The sequence below is a fragment of the Bos indicus x Bos taurus genome, chromosome 8 (assembly GCF_003369695.1).
Source record: "Bos indicus x Bos taurus breed Angus x Brahman F1 hybrid chromosome 8, Bos_hybrid_MaternalHap_v2.0, whole genome shotgun sequence".
In the NCBI taxonomy this organism is placed as follows: Eukaryota; Metazoa; Chordata; class Mammalia; order Artiodactyla; family Bovidae; genus Bos; species Bos indicus x Bos taurus.
In genome coordinates, this window is record NC_040083.1 from 81,491,140 (window position 1) to 81,513,246 (window position 22,107).

At 43.2% G+C, this 22,107-nt stretch overlaps 1 protein-coding gene across 5 annotated transcripts in view; it reads left to right on the forward strand.

Moving 5' to 3' along the window:
- The window catches only part of C8H9orf3 (chromosome 8 C9orf3 homolog), a 422,465-nt gene that overhangs the window by 321,366 nt on the left and 78,992 nt on the right, over positions 1-22,107 (forward strand). For all 5 annotated transcript variants that reach the window (XM_027550178.1, XM_027550179.1, XM_027550177.1 and 2 more), the window contains 2 exons: positions 21,225-21,287; positions 21,700-21,774. In XM_027550178.1, the coding sequence (XP_027405979.1) occupies positions 21,225-21,287; positions 21,700-21,774 (138 nt within the window). The remainder of the gene's footprint in view (positions 1-21,224; positions 21,288-21,699; positions 21,775-22,107) is intronic.

The window sequence follows — 22,107 nt, forward strand, 5'->3', positions numbered from 1 at the left end:
GAGGGCCAGTAGTGTCTTCCGAGAAAACACATCTATAGGTTACCCTTAAAGAAATAAGTGGGAAGGGATGTGAAACACGCACCAGTTCATGCAGCGCAGATGATGTGCACAAATCCTGCCAAGTGACAAGGGAGAACACTGAGGAAATTGACTGAGACCAAAGCTGGCATCCTTCAGGATCTCAGACTGGATGTACATTTTTAAAGCAAACTCAGAGGAAAGTGTATGATAATGGCTTTCTTGGGTGGATAACAAACATTTGAGAACTATCTTTTTTCCTTTAAAAAGAATAGCAATTCTAAACTGGCCCAGATGGACAGAGACATGTTTAGGAGTGACAATGTGGAGAAGAATCCTGTATTTGCTTAGTGGACTAAGGATAAACCTGCTGTTTCGCCTTTTGAACCAAAAGGTAGAGGAACCAGGAGCTACTGGCTCTGGAAAGTGTGTTTGGCTCAGTTCAGTTGATGGAGACAGTTGGTAGTGGCCCATGCACACACAGATTTTAATAAAGAGATAAGGTTGGGTATGTTCTAGAAGCATAGCTTTTCAGGCTTGGGTTGGAAGCCCTCACTTGGTCCTGTTATACTGAGACTTAGTTTGGGAATAATCCAGGAAGCTGCTTAAAACTACAAGCCCCAGACTCAGGCAACATGCACTAAATGAGGATCACATAAGAAGGTCTGGGACCAACTGATAGAACCCATAACTATGTCATCTTCTGGAGTATATTCTATGGAAATAGTTCCTCTTTGCTGAGTACAATCTGAACTCTTAGAGTCCCTCACTTTTATATTTGGCTTTGGGGTTTAGTTTATTTGTTCAACCAAAATGCCCAGCCTTGTGCTGGGCCATGAGCATACAAAAGCCAAAAGGGCACGGCCCCTGCCCACAAGCCCATGGTCTATGGGGACATTTGCAAACCAGCCATTGTTCAAGGCATGCTCAATGGGTCTCTACTGTGAGTTTGAGACCTATGAACCAGAGGTTCATGACATTGTACAGGAGGCAGTAATCAAGACCATCCCCGAGAAAAAAGAAATGCAAAAAGGCAAAATGGTTGTCTGAGGAGGGCTTCCAAATAGCCATGAAAAGAAGAGAAGCGAAAAGCAAAGGAGAAAAGGAAAGATATACCCATTTGAATGCAGAGTTCCAAAGAATAGCAAGGAGAGATAAGAAAGCCTTCCTCAGTGATCAATGAAAAGAAATAGAGAGAAACAATAGAATGGAAAAGGCTAGAGATCTCTTCAAGAAAATTAGAGATACCAAGGGAAATTTTAATGCAAAGATGGGCACAATAAAGGACAGAAATGGTATGGACCTAACAGAAGCAGAAGATATTAAGAAGAGGTGGCAAGAATACACAGAAGAACTGTACAAAAAAGATCTTCATGACCCAGATAATCACAATGGTGTGATCTCTCACCTAGAGCCAAATATCCTGGAATGTGAAGTCAAGTGGGCCTTAAGAAGCATCACTATGAACAAAGCTAGTGGAGGTGATGGAATTCCAGTTGAGCTATTTCAAATCCTAAAAGATGATGCTGTGAAAGTGTGGCACTCAATATGCCAGAAAATTTGGAAAACTCAGCAGTGGCCACAGGACTGGAAGAGATCAGTTTTCATTCGAATCACAAAGAAAAGCAATGCCAAAGAATGTTCAGGCTACTGCACAATTGCACTCATCTCACACGCTAGCAAAGTAATGCTCAAAATTCTCCAAGCCAGGCTTCAACAGTATGTGAACCGTGAACTGCCAGATGTTCAAGCTGGATTTAGAAAAGGCAGAAGAACCAGAGATAAAATTGCCAACATCCGTTGGATCGTAGCAAGAGAGTTCCAGAAAAACGTCTACTTCTGCTTTATTGACTACGCCAAAGGCTTTGACTGTGTGGATCGCAACAAACAGTGGAAAATTCTTCAAGAAATGGGAATACCAGACCATCTGACCTGCCTCCTGAGAAATCGGTATGCAGGTCAGGAAGCAACAGAACTGGACGTGAAAAAACAGACTGTTTCCAAATCAGGAAAGGAGTACATCAAGGCTTTATACTGTCACCCTGCTTATTTAATTTATGTGCAAAGTTCAGTTCAGTTCAGTTCAGTCGCTCAGTTGTGTCCAATTCTTTGCGACCTCATGAACCGCAGCACGCCAGGCCTCCCTGTCCATCACCAACTCCCGTTTACCCAAACTCATGTCCACTGAGTCAGTGATGCCATCTAACTGTCTCATCCTCTGTCATCCCCTTCTCCTCCTGCCCTCAATCTTTCCCAACATCAGGGTCTTTTCCAATGAGTCAGCTCTTTGCATCAGGTGGCCAAAATATTGGAGTTTCAGCTTCAACATCAGTCCTTCCAATGAACACCCAGGACTGATCTCCTTTAGGATGGACTGGTTGGATCTCCTTGCAGTCCAAGGGACTCTCAAGAGTCTTCTGCAACACCACAGTTCAAAAGCATCAATTCTTCGGTACTCAGCTTTCTTTATAGTCTAAGACTCACATCCATACATGACTACTGGAAAACCATAGCTTTGACTAGACAGACCTTTGTTGGCAAAGTAATGTTTTTAGTATGCTGTCTAGATTGGTGACAACTTTCCTTCCAAGGAGTAAGTGTCTTTTAATTTCATGGCTGCAATGACCATCTGCAGTGATTCTGGAGCCCCAGAAAGTCAAGTCTGCCACTGTTTCCACTGTTTCCTCATCTATTTGCCATGAAGTGATGGGACCAGATGCCATGATCTTCGTTTTCTGAATGTCGATCTTTAAGCCAACTTTTTCACTCTCCTCTTTCACTTTCATCAAGAGGCTTTTTAGTTCTTCTTCACTTTCTGCCATAAGGGTGGTGTCATCTGTATATCTGAGGTTATTGATATTTCTCCCAGCAATATTGATTCCAGCTTGTGCTTCATCCAGCCCAGCATTTCTCATGATGTACTCATTCCAATCCCAAAGAAAGGCAATGGCAAAGAATGCTCAACTACCACACAATTGCACTCATCTCACACGCTAGCAAAGTAATGCTCAAAATTCTCCAAGCTAGGCTTCAGCAATACGTGAGCCATGAAATTCCAGATGTTCAAGCTGGTTTTCAAAAAGGCGGAGGAACCACAGATCAAATTGCCAACATTCGCCGGATCATCAAAAAAGCAAGAGAGTTCCAGAAAAACATCTATTTCTGCTTTATTGACTATGCCAAAGCCTTTGATTGTGTGGATCTGAAAGAGATGGGAATACCAGACCACCTGACCTGCCTCTTGAGAAATCTGTATGCAGGTCAGGAAGCAACAGTTAGAACCGGACATAGAACAACAGACTGGTTCCAAATAGGAAAAGGAGTACGTCAAGGCTGTATATTGTCACCCTGCTTATTTAACTTATATGCAGAGTACATCATGAGAAATGCTGGGCTGGATGAAGCACAAGCTGGAATCAATTATTGCCGGGAGAAATATCAATAACCTCAGATATGCAGATGACACCACCCTTATGGCAGAAAGTGAAGAAGAACTAAAAAGCCTCTTGATGAAAGTGAAAGAGGAGAGTGAAAAAGTTGGCTTAAAGATCGACATTCAGAAAACGAAGATCATGGCATCCGGTCCCATCACTTCATGGCAAATAGATGAGGAAACAGTGGAAACAGTGGCAGACTTGACTTTCTGGGGCTCCAGAATCACTGCAGATGGTCATTGCAGCCATGAAATTAAAAGACGCTTACTCCTTGGAAGAAAAGTTATGACCAACCTAGCAGCATATTAAAAATAGAAACATTAATTTGCCAACAAAGGTCCATCTAGTCAAAGTTATGGTTTTTCCAGTAGCTATGTATGGATGTGAGAGTTGGACCATAAAGAAAGCTGAGTGCCAAAGAATTGATGCTTTTGAACTGTGGTGTTGGAAAAGACTCTTGAGAGTCCCTTGGACTGCAAGGATATCCAACCAGTCCATCCTAAAGGAAATCAGTCCTGAATATTCATTGGAAGGACTGCTGCTGAAGCTGAAACTCCAGTACTTGGGCCACCAGATGTGAAGAACTACTACTGCTGCTAAGTCACTTCAGTCGTGTCCGACTCTGTGTGACCCCATAGATGGCAGGGCTCCCCTGTCCCTGGGATTCTCCAGGCAAGAACACTGGAGTGGGTTGCCATTTCCTTCTCCAGTGCATGAAAGTGAAAACTGAAAGTGAACTCTCTCAGTCGTGCCCGACTGTTAGCGACCCCATGGACTGCAGCCTACCAGGCTCCTCCGCCCATGGGGTTTTCCAGGCAAGAGTACTGGAGTAGGGTGCCATTGCCTTCTCCGGACTCACTGGAAAAGATCCTGATGCTGGGAAAGATTGAAGGCAGGAGGAGAAGGGGACAACAGAGGATGAGATGTTTGGCATCACCAACTCAATGGACATTAGTCTGAGTAAACTCCAGGAGTTGGTGATGGACAGGGAGACCTGCTATGCTGTGTGTGTTCATGAGGTCACAAAGAATTGAACACAACTGAGCAACTGAACTGAACTGAACTGAACTGGGGAACTGGAGAGGTTGACTTCTGTACTTTCCAATTTCAGCCAGGATGCCAAGTCCATTAGAAGACAATTTGCTTGGAGACTAGAGACTTGGCTGTATTGCCCCCATCCCCCACTGCCTCTTGGTCACAAGTTGTCCAGCTTATTGTGCAAGAGAGTCCACGTGATCGTCCTCAATGTGCAATGCCTAGTGGGTCATGGTAGAACCTACAGCCCTTACCTGTTCTTCATTTTCATACATATTGCGCGCCCATACAGAGATTCACTTAAGGACACTGTAGCTCTTGTAAGGAGTGATTCTATTTAACAGAATTTCTTTGACAGTGCTTTATCTGTTTCACATAGAGGGGTCTTTAGAAAGAAGGAACAAGTAAACTCAAAGAATTATGACAAAGATACCAGCTTTGGATTACAAACCTCTGTCAATAGAAAAACATCCAGTTCTACCTTTTAAGAGGAACTCCTCCCATTCTTTCTTCTATAAGGCTGAAGACATGCTCTGGTAGGATCTCATCAAAGGCACATTATTCTATATTTGCATCGTGCCCTTCCCACACCCAGGGAAAGCCATGAGACCTAGCCTTGCAGTGTGTTGTGTACATGAGTGCACACACATGCAGGCCTCTTTGACTCTTTGACATCACACAGCATCATTGCATAAACTGATGCTCAGATCTGCATCCCAGGCCTGTGGGCGGCGGCTCCTACTGTGGCCATTCACAGCGCTCACTGGACTTCCACCCTCGTCTGCTGCCTGCCGGAATTTCTGCTGACAAGAAAAGCTATTAGGAACACTTGACTGCTTTTAGAACAGGGGACTTTTTTCTTCTCTTTTGTGGAGAACCATTATGTTGTATAAAATAGATGTGTATTTAATATCTGTATGGTATATATCTTTTGGGTATCGCCTCTATTGCTTCATGGCTAAATTTTAGGCTTTTCTGGTGTTGCACAAATTTCAGTCTGCTTTAGAATCCTAGGTAGGAGTGAGTCTTGGAGAAGAGCTCATCTTTTCACCCAAGGGATAGCTGTACCCCAGGGGATGCATACTGATATGCCCAAACTCAAAGCCCTAATTAATGGCAGAGCCAGGGCTTCAGTCTAAGACCCTCAGTCCTCAGTCTACCCAATTAAGGCATTTTGCATTTTTAACAGGACTGCTTTTAATTCAAATTAACTTAGTCCCATTCTTGCCTTAGGCTTATAAAGAGATAATAAATGAATACAGCAGAAAGCCTAAACAAGGATGATTTTTAATTTAATTAATTACTGTTCTTTTCCCGGAATATGTTTATTTCTATTATTTAGAGCGCCCAAAAAATGTACTCTGTGTGTACAGGAATGTGAAAGCCCTCACAATCCAGGGCTTTTCATAAATATTGTCACAGGTATACACAATCCTTTTCCATTTAGATGTTTCTAAATGGGAACCCTGTATGTCTGATGGAATACTTTGCATAGAAAGTATGAGGATGGAACTTCTCTGGTGATCCAGTGGTTAAGAATCTGCCTTGCAATGCAGGGGATGTAGGTTCAGTCCTTGGTCAGGGAACTAAGATCCCACATGCTGCAGGGCAAATAAGCCCGCACACTGTAATTACTGAGCCTGTGTGCTGCAACTAAGACCCAACTCAGCCAAATAAATATTTTAAAAAGGAAGAAAGAAAGTATGGGCTTTATTACATTGGAAAGTTGTTAACTTTGCGTGTGTGTGTGAATGAATGTGAGTGTCATAGAGATTAGTTTAGGTCTTTGTTTTTTGAGAGATGCAACTATTCCTCTCACGAGATGGAAACTAAATTAGATTATAAATACCAGGTCATCAAAACAACAAATGAGAAAAAGCAATTGGCTGAACCAAAAAGTGTCTTTATGTATCTTCCAAAGCATTTAAGGGGCGAGTCCTGTGTCCGGTTATTTGCATTCACAAGCAAGCACCAACCAGAGTCCCTGGCTTTTGCCCTCCTCTGTCACCTCTGCTGACCCAGAGGAGGAGAATGCCAGGGGCACAGCCCTGTGGTGGCCAACCAGCAAGTGTATCACAGGTCAGGGTAACAGTCAATGATTGTCAAATTGTCAAAATCCAAACGTGTGTTTAAAGAAGGGCAGCGTTCACGTCACACATATCTCTGAATGGCGGTTGTCCATGATTTGTTGGTGTTCGGTAATGAGTGCGTCCAGCTCATTCAGAAGACCCCATCCTTCCAGGTCAATTCTCCACCTCCGGCCTTTACCAATTCAGTATTTTCTGCTTCTGATCCTGTCTAGTTATAACTGCTACCATCACAGTCTGAGTGGGATTCAGACAAGTTGATGCATAAAATGCCAGGCTGCATTATTCTGAAGTTAGTGAACAAGAGTGGAGGCTGGATAGAGGAGGAGAGTCAATTGTGTTATATGCAATGTGCTGTTTGGACAGAGCATGCAGCAGTGAAGTTTTGTTCTGCTATGTCCTATGTTGAATGAAGAAGGGATCTGATACGTTAGGTTCAGCTTTGGAGAGAGTCCTGTACCACTAAGCTGTGTGGCTGTGGGCAAGCCACTTGCCTTCTCTAAGTCCTCAGTGCTTCTTTGAGGAAAGAGGGGAACAGCCCTAGGTGAAGGTCAGAGCCATTTTGAGCCTCATGTCACCATATACTTTGCTGAGGTTCAGCTCTTGTCACCTCTGAAAGGAGGAAGTTGGAATTTACTTTTCCTCCAAGTGTCTTCCTTTCCTCTCCAGGAATCTGCTGAACTGTCCTCAGACTGAAAACTTGCTCTTAGTTTGGAGTGATATCAGGAAAGTTTTCATATGTTTCGTCCTGAGTGGTGTTTTACAAATGTACACGATCCAAAAAAAAAAAAGTTTGTGCCTTGCTTTTCTCTTCCACTGGAAAATTGCCAAAATCTTTCAGATTATTGGGAGAAATTAAGTAATAGTCAATCTGCCAGAACATTTATGCTGGTTGATCATTGAAGGATAGGCATTTACTTCTATTAATAATTAAAATCAAGTATTCACAGGTATTAACCTGTTTGACCGTCAGGAGATGAAAACAATTTTGGTAGGGTTGTTAATGTCTTAAAATTACTGCATATCAATAAAAACTGCAGTGAGTTTTACCTTGGACCATGGCAACTACTTCTAGGATACATTTTGAGACATAAATACTGGTATATGTTCATTGTCCAAATGATCTTGGGAAAAATCATCCAGTGAGTTCTAAGTTGCTTGTTGAAGGAGGGGAAAACACTGGGGGCAAATGCTCCAGAAGGCACACTTCATTTTTATGCTGCTTTTATAGTTAAACCATTAGAGTGTTTGCCACTTTAAAAATAAAAACAGAGCCAGTAATGAAATATTTATGAGAAATTGCTACAGTGATTGCTGCATAGTTTCTAGTGGGATGTTGCCGTGTTTCTTATATTGAGAAAATAGAACCTATTCAGTGTTGAGGTAAAACAAGAAATGATCAAACCCAGATGCTTTCCTAAAATTATATTTTCAGTGCATTTATATGTCTGTTTCAAACTGTGCTACATACTAAAAATATTTTCCTTTGTAGGCCGAGGGAAATTTCAAACCACATCGAGGGCATCATAGATCAGATGGTTTTTCTTAAAAGCGTTAAGGGCATCCTGGTTGTTATTAGCCCCGGCTTTATAAGATGACATTATTTATGCCGCAAAGAGTCACAACTCAGTTCTTAATTTTAGCAACTTTATTGGCATGAAAATGCATGGGAGGTAGTTCAGAATCAAGACATCAGAATGGGGGACAGAGACTTCAGGGCAGCAAGTGACGATGGGAACAGCCTGGAGAGAGTCCCTTCAACCCTGCTGCCCACTACCCTGCAGAGAAGTCGCTCCCTAGGTCCAGCGGCTCCTTCAGCCTCTGTTTCAAGGACTTCATCTCCTCTTCCCTCTGTGCTTGCTCCCTCTCCCCTCAACTGTGCATGCTGAAGCTTCATATCCCATGTGGCCAACCATAGACACATTCTCTTTAAGACTCTTCTTGGTTGTATTTATTACAAAGTTGCCTCCTGAGTTCTCACTGGTTCTCTCCTCCTCAAATTGTATTTCTTTGTTACTGCATTGATTTTGTGGTTGAGAGATGTCTTCCTGGTTTTGGCATACTTTTAGTGAATTAAACTGTAAATGGGTAAATCAAAGAATATATAGGTTGTATAACTCCCCCTGAGAGTGAAAGTCACTTAGTCGTATCTGACTCTTTGTGACCCCATGGACTGTAGCCCGTCAGGCTCCTCTGTCCATGGAATTCTCCAGGCCAGAGTACTGGAGTGGGTAGCCATTCCCTTCTCCAGGGAATCTTCCCAACCCAGAGATCGAACCCAGGTCTCCTGTATTGCAGGCAGATTCTTTACTGTCTGAGCTGCCTGTAGAACTGTATTTTTTATTTAATCCTTCTCCCTTCCCCCGAGAACACTGGGGTATATTATTTTATGTATTAGAATATCCAGAATGAAAAAAGGGCTATCATTTTATTGAGTCAGTGCATTTTATTGAGTACAATGCTCAGTTTCTTATACATAGTATATACAATTGCTGTATGCTTCTTCTAGTCACAGCTCTCTCACCTGATCATGTCAACCTTATTGACATCATTATTACATGCATGTTATGGATGAGGAAAAGGAAACCTGTCTAACTTAAAAGCCCAAGTTCTTAATTATCACATTATTGTTGGTTTTAAATGTATGTAGCTGCTATTAGGATTTTAAGATGTTTTCGCATCTAGCACCTGGTCAAGCTGGTATCTTCAGAGAAGAATGTAGAAATATCAAATTTCATTTTATGGTCTTCCTGTAACAACAGTGGGCTTATTGTTTTAAGTGAGGCGGGGTCAGAAACAGAATGATCTCCTTTAGAATCAGGCCTACGAGGAGAATTTGCTCCATTGAGTCCACCGGTCCTTTGGGAAGGGACAGGTACTAGTTTGGTGTGGCTGAGATGATGGGTCATATCTCTAAGGCTCTGTCCAACGGCATCGTGTCTGTGTGGTGGTCAAATGAGGCTTTTTATTAGGCAGTCACAACTCGGTTATTTTGAGATCTCTGAAAGGTTGTGTGCTGCGCTGTGCTTAGTCGCTAGTCATGTCTGATTCTTTGTGACCTCATGGACTGCAGTCCACCAGGCTCCTCTGCCTGTGGGGATTCTCCAGGCAAGAATACTGGACTGGGTAGCCTTTCCCTCCTCCAAGGGATCTTCCCAACCCAGGGATCAAACCCAGGTCTCCCGCATTGCAGGCGGATTCTTGACTGTCTGAGCCATCACTTAGGTTCTGAGGAGAAAGAGGAAAGGAATTAGCATTAACTGGTCTATTTGTTGACTTCACCATCTCATTGTGTTCTCAACACAGCTCTGCAAGGCAGATGGCATTATCTCTGTTTTATAGGGGTTGTATGCCATAGAGATGGCAGGAATGGATGCACCCATTGGAGGAGTCTAAATTCTCAACTGTGTACTTCCCGTTACACATGGCTTTGTACAGAAATACTTAAGTCACATTCACAAGCCAACACCAAAAAATAGCAATAGCATATTTGGTTGTATATTAGCATGATCCGGTGCCCTTGAACCTGAGAGCAAGGCAGTGAAATAAGAAGTGCTCAAATAGAAGGCAATGCTAAAATAGACCATAGTATTTAAACTGTAAACTGAAAAAAAAAAAAAATAAACTGTAAATTGAAATCCATTATAAAAACAATCAAATGACCACAAGATTGTTAGGTTTAAGAGATTCTAACATACCCAATATTAATATGAATATAAATGAGCTGGGTGGATTTTTAAATTCTGTGTATTAGGAGATGTTTATGATGAGTCTAATAAAGCTCCAATGTTCTTTGTGGTTCTTTTCCATCTCATACTACTGGGCACAAAAGCTGTGTTGTGTGCAGAATGGCTGGGTTTATCCCTACTAGAAAGAATTTATGTTTGGTATCTAAAGAACAATGCGAGTTTGCTGCTTGGCTGATCAATGCTGGATCAAGTTCACATTCCCCGGCTCCTACTCTCCCACCTACACATGCAGGGGGTGGAAGCAGAGCAAAGGGAGGGAGAGAGAGAGAAAGACAGAGAGAGATGTGAGCTCGGGCTTTCCTAATATGGACACAGCTGGGCCTATGTAGCATTAAATATTGATTTAATCCACCGCTGGAGGAAACATCCTTTAAAAAGTAAAGAGATTAGCAGCCAATTAATTCTGGCCCCTCCCATTATTTTTCCGGAACATCTCTTAGATGGATCTAAATGTTTGGTGAGCAAACATTGTGGGAAATAGCTTTTTCTCATGTATTATTTACATTTGGGACAGGCCCACCTCCCAAATTGTGATGGCTTTTACTCTCCCTAGTGTGTGTGTTCCTACTTCTTAATAAAAGCAGGATGGTTTAGGCCCATTCCTGTCATTTGCAAATTGTGATTTCATTGGGTTCCTTTGGGAGGCCAGATGATAGGCACCCCAGTGTGAGTGCCAAGATTTTTAAAAATAGAAATATTGGCAAAAGAAAAATAGACATGCCAAGGGCCACAGACTCTAAAGAGCATGGGTACTCCATGCGCATGCACTTGGAGTATGTGTGCTCATGGGGTAACAGATACCACACCCATTCCATTTTAGGGAGTAACCAAAGGGACCTGGACATGAGTGTTTGCTTCTCAAACTAGTGAAGTATTAACATATATGTTTGTGTTTTAAGTGAGTAACTGGCATCATGGGAATTCCCTGGCCCTCCAATGGTTAGGACTTGGCACTTTCACTGCTGGAGCCTGGGTTCAATCCGTGGTTGAGGAACTGTAAGATCTGTAAGATCCTGTAAGCCACATGACAGAGCCTAAATAAATAATAACCGATAAAGCATTTTTTTCAGAATAGTTTTCCTGTAATATCAGTGTAGTGTGTCTTTTCTAAACAAGGAAGTCTATTTGGTTAAAGCATGATGCCCAAGGCTCAAGGAAGTCTACCTGGGTTGCTTCCTATGTGAAATAGTTTTTGCACACAGCAAAGGGTCTCTTCCACTGGTCTTTTCCACTATCCTCAAATCCTGTGCAACAATCTTCCAAATACTTATACATTTCAAGGGAGTGGGTGGCAGCCATCAACATGATCAGAACATTGTTTACAGGGGATACATGGGAAATAGACCACCTCATGTGTACAGAATTTGAGGTCAGCCCTGAAATCAGGGTCCCTGAGGATAAGGATGTATGCTGTTTTCATTCAGGATCCAGAATAATACGAGCAACCTGGAAAAAATTAAAATGTCAAATATCCATCCATTTTTGCCTTTCTTTGGGGTATTGCTGTGATCTTCTACTTCTTTTTAATTCTTGTGTGTGTGTGTGTGTGTGTGTGTGTGTGTGTGCGCGTGCGCACATGTGCTGAACTAATCTTGCCCCAAAGTTTACCCCTAAGACTAAGCTACAGGAAATGCTACCCTGGGTCAGCCAGACAGCCCATCCTGTCCAGCTATGTGTTTGCCATCTGCCCAAAGGGACTTATTGTAATCGAACACAATAGGTGGCTATCCTCTGTGGCACTGACCTTGAAATTTAGATGTCTCCCAAACACCTAGAATTTTTCATAGTAACTTATTAGAGATGGGTCATCATTAAAATCGGAGAAGGCAATGGCACCCCACTCCAGTACTCTTGCCTGGAAAATCCCATGGGCGGAGGAGCCTGGTAGGCTGCAGTCCATGGGGTCGCTAAGAGTCGGACACAACTGAGCGACTTCACTTTCTCTTTTCACTTTCATGCATTGGAGAAGGAAATGGCAACCCACTCCAGTGTTCTTGCCTGGAGAATCCCAGGGACGGGGGAGCCTAGTGGGCTGCTGTCTATGGGGTCGCACAGAGTCGGACACAACTGAAGCGACTCAGCAGCAGCAGTAGCAGCATCATTAAAATGATCCAAACCAGTGGTTCTCAACATAGGTTACCCATTGGAATCCCGGTGAGGGAGGGGGCCCTGTATGCCTGGGGCCTACTTTCACAGTGGTCTGGAGTGCCTCCTGGGCCATAGGCTTTGTAAAGTGTCCTGGTGATTCTAATTAGCAGTTAGGAGTTGATAACCATTGATCTGATACCACCCCTACATAATTTTATATTTCATCTGTGAAACTCTTTAAGATTATTCTGTCCAAGAATGTTCAGTTTAGTTCAGTTCAGTCACTCAGTCATGTCCGACTCTTTGTGACCCTATGGACTGCAGCATGCCAGGCCTCCCTGTCCATCACCAACTCCCGGAGTTTACCCAAACTCATGTCCATTGAGTCAGTGGTGCCATCCAACCATCTCATCCTCTGTTGTCCCCTTCTCCTCCCACCTTCAATCTTTTCCAGCATCAGGGAAATGAGTCAGCTGTGAGTCAGCAAATGAGTCAGCTCTTCGAATCAGGTGGCCCAAGTATTGGAGTTTCAGCTTCAGCATACATTGAACACTCAGGACTGATTTCCTTTAGGATGGATTTGTTGGATCTCCTTGCAGTCCAAGGGACTCTCAAGAGTCTTCTGCAACACCACAGTTCAAAAGCATCAATTCTTCAGTACTCAGCTTTCTTTATAGTCCGACTCTCACATTCATACATAACCACTGGGAAAACCATAGCCTTGACTAGATGGACCTTCGTTGGCAAAGTAATGTCTTTGCTTTTTAATATGCTGTCTAGGTTGGTCATAATTCTCCTTCCAAGGAGTAATCGTCTTTTAATGTCATGGCTATAGTCACCATCCGCAGTGATTTTGGAGCCCCTCAAAATAAAGTCTGACAGTGTTTCCACTGTTTCCCCATCTATTTGCCATGAAATGATGGGACCGGATGCCATGATCTTCCTTTTCTGAATGTTGAGCTTTAAGCCAACTTTTTCACTCTCCACTTTTACTTTCATCAAGAGGCTCTTTAGTTCTTCACTTTCTGCCATAAGGGTGGTGTCATCTGCATATCTGAAGTTATTGATATTTCTCCCAGCGATATTGATTCCAGCCTGTGCTTCATCTAGCCCAGCATTTCTCATGATATACTCTGCATATAAGTTAAATAAGCAGGGTGACAATATACAGCCTTGACGTACTCCTTTTCCTATTTGGAACCAGTCTGTTGTTCTATGTCCAGTTCTGTTGCTTCTTGACCTGCATACAGATTTCTCAGGAGGCAAGTCAGGTGGTCTGTTATTCCCATCTCTTGAAGAGTTTTCCATAGTTTATTGTGATCCTCACAGCCATGAATGTTAAGCACCTGTAAAGAATTGCAGTCATACATGTATACTGAGGGCAATATACTAATATCTATTTTCTATGTCTGTTCCAATAGACCTTTATGGAATAGGATTATATTTTCCAAGCTGTGTTTTAATCTATATGTTTAATTTGTGGTTTATTCTCTAATAAACAGATATCTTCCCTTGTGGCTCAGCTGGTAAAGAATCTACCTGCAATGTGGGAGACCTGAGTTCAGTCCTTGGGTTGGGAAGATCATGGCAACCCACTCCAGTATTTTTGCTGGAGAATCCCCATGGACAGAGGAACCTGGCGGGCTGCAGTCCACGGGGTTGCAAAGAGTTAGACACAACTGAGTGACTAAGCACACATGCTGCTGCTGCTAAGTCACTTCAGTCGTGTCCAACTCTGTGCGACCCCATAGACGGCAGCCCACCAGGCTCCCCCGTCCCTGGGATTCTCCAGGCAAGAACACTGGAGTGGGTTGCCATTTCCTTCTCCAATGCATGAAAGTGAAAAGTGAAAGTGAAGTCGCTCAGTCGTGTCAGACTCTTAGCGACCCCATGGACTGCAGCCCACCAGGCTCCTCCGCCCGTGGGATTTTCCAGACAAGAGTACTGGAGTGGGGTGCCATAAGCATATATATTAAAATCAGGCAAGGTGTTCCCTGAGGTCTCCTGCTGGCATAGAAAGAACACTACATTTCCATCCAGGAGAGCTAAGGCCACACAATGTAAGATAGTAAAGGCATTATACTTCCTGAAGACTCATTCTCTTCATCCTGAAGATGGGACAGTGTGAGAAACAAACAGAACAGTCTGTATGTGGGAAGCGCTTTGTAAACTTAATCCTGTACAAAATTGACCGCTCTGGTTCTTTCTACCAGATCTGAGGTTCCGTGGTCTCTGGTACATGTAATACTTTAGCACTTTTTTTTGTCTTCAGGTCACTTCCCCCCAGCTTTTAGTGATGTTGTGTTGCTTCTTACTTCCAGTAGTCTAGACTTTGATAAGTAACAACTGCCTCCTCTGGTAAGCACATTGCGTTTGTCATTTGATCTTCTCAACTCTATGAGAAAGAGGCTTAAAGAGGTCATAGAGCTAATATGTGGCAGAGTCTGGATTCAAACCCAGACAGGCTGTCTGGGCACTTTTACCATGTCGCCTTACTGCCTGGTCATACTAGTCTCCTGAGAACATGGTGGAGTCTTATTCATCTTTGTATTCACAAAGTCCAGTGTTATGTTTTGCAGTAGGCAAACTCAGTATGTTTGTTAAATGAATATGTTCCTCTGGTTTTGATATCAGTCAAAAGTGATAAAATACTTGGTTGGTTAACATTTTTTATATCAGTCCTCTGTGATGTTTGTATAGTATATTTGTTTTGGGCTGTATTTTTTTAACAGTTTTTTCGCTCAATTTTTATAAGTAGGGTTAATCATATGTCCTTACCTTCTATACTTAATTCACTGCTAAGTGTTGTTAATGAAGCAAAATATTAGAACCATAACATTTTTTTCATAACTCCCCTTTCTCCCTCCAAAAAGGAAAAAGAAAGTGAAAGAAAGAAAAATAAACCCCCAATATTTTATTTATTTATATTCCTTCTTGTCCAAAACAGAAGTAAGCAAACTCTTGGAAAGCAAAATATAAAATGATAAAAGTAAGTTAAAGTAAGAAAACTGAAGTCGCTCAGTCATGTCCGACTCTTTGCGACCCTGTGGACTGTGGCCTATAAGGCTCCTCCGTCCATGGGATTTTCCAGGCAAGAGTGCTGGAGTGGATTGCCATTTCCTTCTCCAGGGGATCTTCCCAACCCAAGAATCGAACCCGGGTCTCTCGCATTGCAGGCAGACGCTTTACTGTCTGAGCCACCAGGGAAGCCTGAAAATAATGTTAGGAAAATAATATGGGGCCAGAAATTATATTAGCATACAATATATATCCCCTGAAGTTCCTATGCCTGCCTTAAAGTTGGGTCACAGAGCTTTCTAGAAGAAGGAAAAGGGATAAATTTGCAGTATTCATGAGGTAAACGAAACCAGTTGCCTAAGTCCAACTATTCCCGTTGTTGATGCTACGGAGAAGTTTTTCCTGTGGGTCCTCACAGAAAATTTCTATTTAATGTAATAAACAACCCTCTAAAACCATCCTTACAGTAAACACTGTGATGGATTTTATGGGCTGTTTTTTATAATGTACCTCAGTAAAGGTTGATGGCTTCTTCCCAGAACATAATGCAATAAGAGGAATTTCACACAGAACCAGGATGATGCATCCCATGCCAGCTGTGTGGTGGTCTGCCTTCACCTCAGAAAATCTCAGGCCATCCTGGGTCAGAGTTTGGGTTTCAACCAACTCTGTGAACCTCCTGACCATTGGTTTGGGAGGGGGCTGTGCACTGTGGTGTATGTTTCTTTGGGGAGCCAATAGTTGATAGCTAATGCTTCATTCAGAGAGGATCAAGAAATGGAAGAACTGGGTATGCTTCCTCAGACAAGCTCTTAGAAACTTCTGAGCAACAGTGAATTCAGGAATATGGTTACTAAGAGGAAGAGATTCTGTTAGCCAGGTCACTACAAAGCACTTTTGTGATAGCTTTCCTTTTTTGAAAACTATGGTTTATAAGGACTTCCACTGAGAAGTTCATTTGGCAGTCCTCTTCAGAAAGAAATTAGGCATTCGTTCTAACACAGGGACAAAACAGGCAATAATATGAATTATAATTTTTCTGAAGTCAAGCAGTCAAAATAAATAAATAAAGTCAAGCAGTCAAATTTTAAAAAAAGGTATCATAAAGGAATGTTACATTTTAAAATGATAGAGCAAAATTTAAAGACATAAACATTGGATAACTTAGCCCCTAATCCTTGCTTGTCATTATTTGCAACTTAAACTAACTTTGATTTTATTTCCAGACATATGTAGTCTCTTACCTTTTAATTTACTCTTACCTTTAATTTTAAGGACTGTAGGGTCCTTCTGTAGCCAGCAAAAGCTTCTAGACCTTTCTCCCTTGTTTGGTACTAAAAGGCCCTTTGACTTCTAGTGGATGGGAGTGTAGTATAGTGCCCATGGGAGTGTAATCTGCAGTCTGAAGCTATTTGGTTTAATTAAAGGGCTCCCCTGGTTTGCCCTCTCCTCCTTCTGCTTGCCTAGGAGGGCATGCTGCTCCTCATTCATCTGGACTGCACCTCATCCAAGGCAGAAGCACATGTCCATATTAATGGTATGAAACTGGTTATCACCATCATTTTCCATTGAAAGGAATCGTTTCCTCTCAACCAAAAAAAAAAAAAAGGGTTTCCTCCCAAAAGTAATCCCCAGCCACTAGGTTAACTAAATGCTTTTATTTTAAAGTAATGGCATTTTTCTCAGCTTCTGAAATTGTCTTCAGCTATTATAAACTGCTTTGACAAGAAAGTTTCAGAAAATAAGTTTTTTCAAAACTTGCATCTCTACTAGAAAAATAATCTTTTAAAATGTAATTCAAACAGAAAACATTTGTTTTTAAAAGATAGCTTTAAAGTACTTTCACCACATTTTCAAAGATAATTATTAGAGCATTCATCCTCAACTACAAGAATTTAAATTTTTTAAAAATAGTCTTCAAGTTCCTCTACATCCTACCTTCCCTAGGACCTGCTCATGAAGCAACGTAGGTTTAGGTGGATAAAAGAAGAAATGTGTTGAGGTTATATTAAACATGATCAAAAAGAATTAATATTTTTCCAGTGTCATGAAATAGGTCATTCAAGATTAAATTCAGTTCCTACCACCATTTTGGAATACAACTTTAGTGATTAATATTTGAGGGAATTTGAAACTTTTCTTTCCCATTTGTAATTTTTTTAAAGCATCATTTTAGAAATACCCTGGCAATGTAATTGATGTCCCATGGTGTCTCCTTTTTAAAAATGCACAATTCTGTGCTCTTTACAATATAAGATATTTTAGTAGAGAAACAAAAAGGACTTAATTAGAAAGATCTTCATCTTAAGATTCTCCCCCTTGAAATTTCATATGCCATTTATTCAGCCATTTATTCCTACACTGGACATTGAAATCCAATCAGGGAAACAGACATTTGATAAATTAGTAAAAACTGTTATAGTAGAACTGTAGTAGAACTTCCTTGACAGCTCAGTTGGTAAAGAATTAGCCCGCAATTTGGGAGACGTGGGTTTGATCCCTGGGTTGAGAAGATCCCCTGGAGGAGGGAAAGGCTACCCACTCTAGTATTGTGGCCTGGAGAATTTCCATTCACTTAATACATTTATTGAGCATCTATCTACTATGTGCCAGGCAGTATTTTTAGTGACTGCATAAAGATCAGTAATAGAAGAGACAGATCTCTTTCTTCCTGGACATTGAAATCCAATCAGGGAAACAGACATTCAATAAACTAATAAAAATTGTTATAATAGAACTGTACTGTGCGGGAGTGAATTCTAATGTTAACTATAGTAGTGTTAGTTGTTCAATCATGTCCGACTCTTTGTGACCCCATGAACTGTAGCCCACCAGGCTCCTCTGTCCATGGGATTCTCCAGGCAAGGACACTGGAGTGGATTGCCATTCCCTGGACTTTACTTAATAATGTATCAAATATTGGTTCATTAACTGTAACAAATTCTCTCACTGATGCAAGATACTAATAATAAAGAAAACTGTGAGTTATGTTTGCATACAGGAACTTTGTGATATCTGCACAAATCTGTTTGATTTTCCTAAAAAATAAAGTCTCTTAATAAAAAATTTTAAATATCCATAAAAGATGATTACTTTAAAGGAAATAAATAGGATATATTAGAAACATAGCAGGATGACATAATTTGGATTGGGGAGTAAGGAAAGACCTTTCTGGAGAAGTGTTGCTTAAGCCTAGAACTGGAGAATAAATGGCAACCCACTCCAGTATTCTTGCCTGAAGAATCCCAGGGACGGAGGAGCCTGGTAGGCTGCCGTCTATGGGGTCCTACGACATGACTGAAGCGACTTAGCAGCAGCAGCCAGGCAAAGAAGGTACCATTTGAACTACCTTTGTAAATATCATTCTGGTTTCTTTGCTGAGTTTGGATTGGGTTTGGGGGGCAAGAGGACAAAGGAGTCAAGTGAGTAGGCACTTAGAATACATCACAGGTGTTGCTACCCACTTAAAGTCCTAGAAGAGCAGAGTAACAGTAGGATGCTTGTTTTTGCTCAGCTTGTGCTAGAAACTGTTAGGTTCTCTGTGAACCGGGTGCTAGGAAGTTTAAAGGAGACTGTCAATGGCAGCAAGCGGGTGTTCCCAGGTCTCAGTTCCTAAGATCTTTCCAGTGGCTCAGTGGGATTTTTAGAAAGAGGAATGATCGTGTGTGTGTGTGTGTGTGTGTGTGTGTGTGTATTTGAGACCACAACCAGATGAAAATTATAAGGGGAAAAGGCTTTTAAGTACTAACTACCCAGCTGTAACAGCAAATTTTTATACAAGTATGTATAAGGTTTAATTTGCAATAGTTACCTTTCCTCCTGCTGCTGAATTGTTGGAATTTACTTTGGCTTTCTTTCTTCTGAGACTGCATATTTTTTAATTGTTGCTAAATCAACCAAGAGGACACTTAAGAAAGGTCCATTTAGGCATGGCACTGTACATCAATATTGAACTGCTTGTATCAGGGTTTTTAGGGACAGTGAATTCCCAAGGAAAAAACTTCTACTGGGTAGATGGAAATGTCGGTCAGTGATAGATTTCTATTGATTCTGGAACTGTTTTTAGTAGCATGAACGCTTAAATAGTTCAAAGTTTTATTTCCATTTAAAATTAAGCAGCTCTACAATTACATAATCCACTTTATCATTTGTAATTTTTACCTGCCTATGTATGTGCATTTGAGACTTGCAAGCTATGTTATTTTTATGCATTTCTTTTATAGTACAAAAATTGTATGTGATGGTTGTACATCATGTATAAAAAGACTCGGTAACACTTTGAAAAATCTTTAGCAAATGAGCATGCATTTCATAGCACTTAGCTAATAATGGTTAATATGTCGATTTAACGCTCTATAGGCTTTTCTTTTCTTTTCTTAATTCCGGGAAACACAAACACAAGTCAAGACTCTCCCATTTGAGCAGAACTGTTGTTTGTTTTAGGAAACAGAAATGCATCATCAATGTAATTTTAAGTAGTTCAGTTATGAATATGGGATGAAGGGATAAAATGAAGTTTTCTACTCTGATGTCTCCATTAAGTAGCTCCCCTTTGTGTAAAATACTCCATGGCAAAGTTGCTTCTATTTAAAGTAGTGAGTTTGATCTTGGCTTTGATCTAAAGCTTTTGATCTTGAAAGAAGGATGGAGTAGCAATAAAGAGAGGGCAAGAGAGATTTTCTTTAGAGAAATGCGATAAAGTTAAAGGAATGGTCAAGATCAGCAAACCCGAGTGCGACCCGACTCTTCTCCCCAAGCACTCACCCCCCCAGGCTGGCTCAGCTGCTGAGGATGGAAAGAAAGCCTTTTAGGGGATCGGCGGAAAAAAAAAAAGAGGGTATCGTACACGTTTCTAAACCAAGTGGAAACTTTACCCCTATTTTTGAAAAGGTATTGTCCCCGTCTTAAAGTCTACTAGTCGCTTTGGCGGTGGGGAGGGGGGTCCTAAGGCCGGGCGAGTGCACCGCCGGCCGTGCTCAACGAGATCGCATTAGCTCCCGCGACGCGCGGGCGGAGCTCGGAGTTTGCCTTTCACGCGCTCGCGGTTTCTCCCCCAGGAGGTCACCTGCCTCCTCCCCGGAGTCCGGAGGGGGCACTGAAAAACGTCAACTTAATGGCGTCTAATTCATTCCAGAGGAAACTCCATTAGGAAAGTTCCTCTCCCTCCGCGAAAGCCATCTGAACACTTGGGTTTCTGACTCGCAGAGCGAGTTCAGGCTGGCGGCGGCGGTGAGGGCGCTTCTCCCGCTAAGCCCTTTCGCCGGCCGGCGGGTAGCACTTCTGCTCCCACCGCGGCCGAGAAGCCCTTTCGCGGGTACCCCAGGTCCCGCATGGGTGGGACTGGAAAGGTAAGCGCGCGCGCCGGGGTCGACCAGCGCCAGGGAGGCGCGAGCCCGCGCGCGGAGAAGAAAGATGTTTGAGTAGAGAACAATAAAATAGCCGGCACGCCGGCGGGGGTAGGGGCGGAGGCGACCTGCGGGGAGGGTGGCGCGGCCGCCTATACCTTTAAGGCAGGCCCCGCCCCCGCCCAGCGCCCGCCCGCCGCCCGCGCCGCCGCCCGGGCCCCGCGCCGCCCGCCGCCCGCCCTGCGCCTTAGGTGTTGCGGGCCTCTAGCGCCCGCCGCTTTCCGCCGGGCCGGCGGGGCGACGGCTCTGAGCGCGGGCTCCGGCGCCCGGCTCTCACCTTCACCTACTGCGGGCGAGGTAGGGGGTCAGCGCGCCGAGTTGGTGGGGCGCGGGGGAGGGAGGCAGGGGCGGCTCCCGGGATAAACTTGACTCTGTCCCCTTCCCCCGCAGCCGCTGCAGAGGGAGCGCCAGGCCCTGGCGGAGTGCGGGCTCGCGCAGCAAGTGAGCGCCGAGGTGAGTGCGGGCGACGCGGTCCACGCGTTCCCCTTCCTGCCTCCCCGGGCCGTGGGTCCCGCGTTGCATCCCTGGCGCGGAGCCCGGGATCGGCGGCGGCGGCGCGCGACAACGGTGGGTAAGATGGCCCTCGTCCGGGGGCTCTTGCGCGCACCGGTGCGGGGGCGGCCAAGCGGGGTAGTGACGGAGGGAGCTGCCGGGGCGAAGGTCACGGCCTCGGCTCGTCGCAGACCCGAGGGCCCGCAGCGTTGAGGCGGCCTCTGGATGCCCTAAAGGTGCCGGTGGCTCCCCCAGGTGAAGCCGAGGAAGGCTGCGTCGTGAGGCCGTCGATCGTTTCTTTTCTTATGCTGAGGGGTGGCCCTGGGGACCTGTCGTCCTATGTTTAAAATGCCCTGTGGTTTTTGAACTTCAGGTCGCGAAATGGGTCCGAGTGAACCGGAGACCCCGAAAACGGAAACGAAAGGACAGAGAAGAAGTGTTTGAGAAGGTAAGGGTCCCCGAAAGAGAGCACTGGATGGAGTTCTTGATCAGTCTCCCCATCTGCCCCCCTCCCCCCAATACTTGATCACAACAATAGGGTAGCATTTTTTTTTTAACGTTTTAATTAAATTTGCAGTAAACCTTAGATTTACCTAGGTATAGTTCTATAGAAATACTGATTGATAATCCAAGTGATTATCAACGTACTTTGTTCTCAGGAAGTGAAAATGACCCAGGATGCAGATTTCTTTCATGCTCTTTAAATAGAGCATCAGAACAAAAAGCCAGTTCCATTACATTATTACATTAGACCAGTAACATTTAGTATGGTATATGGTAT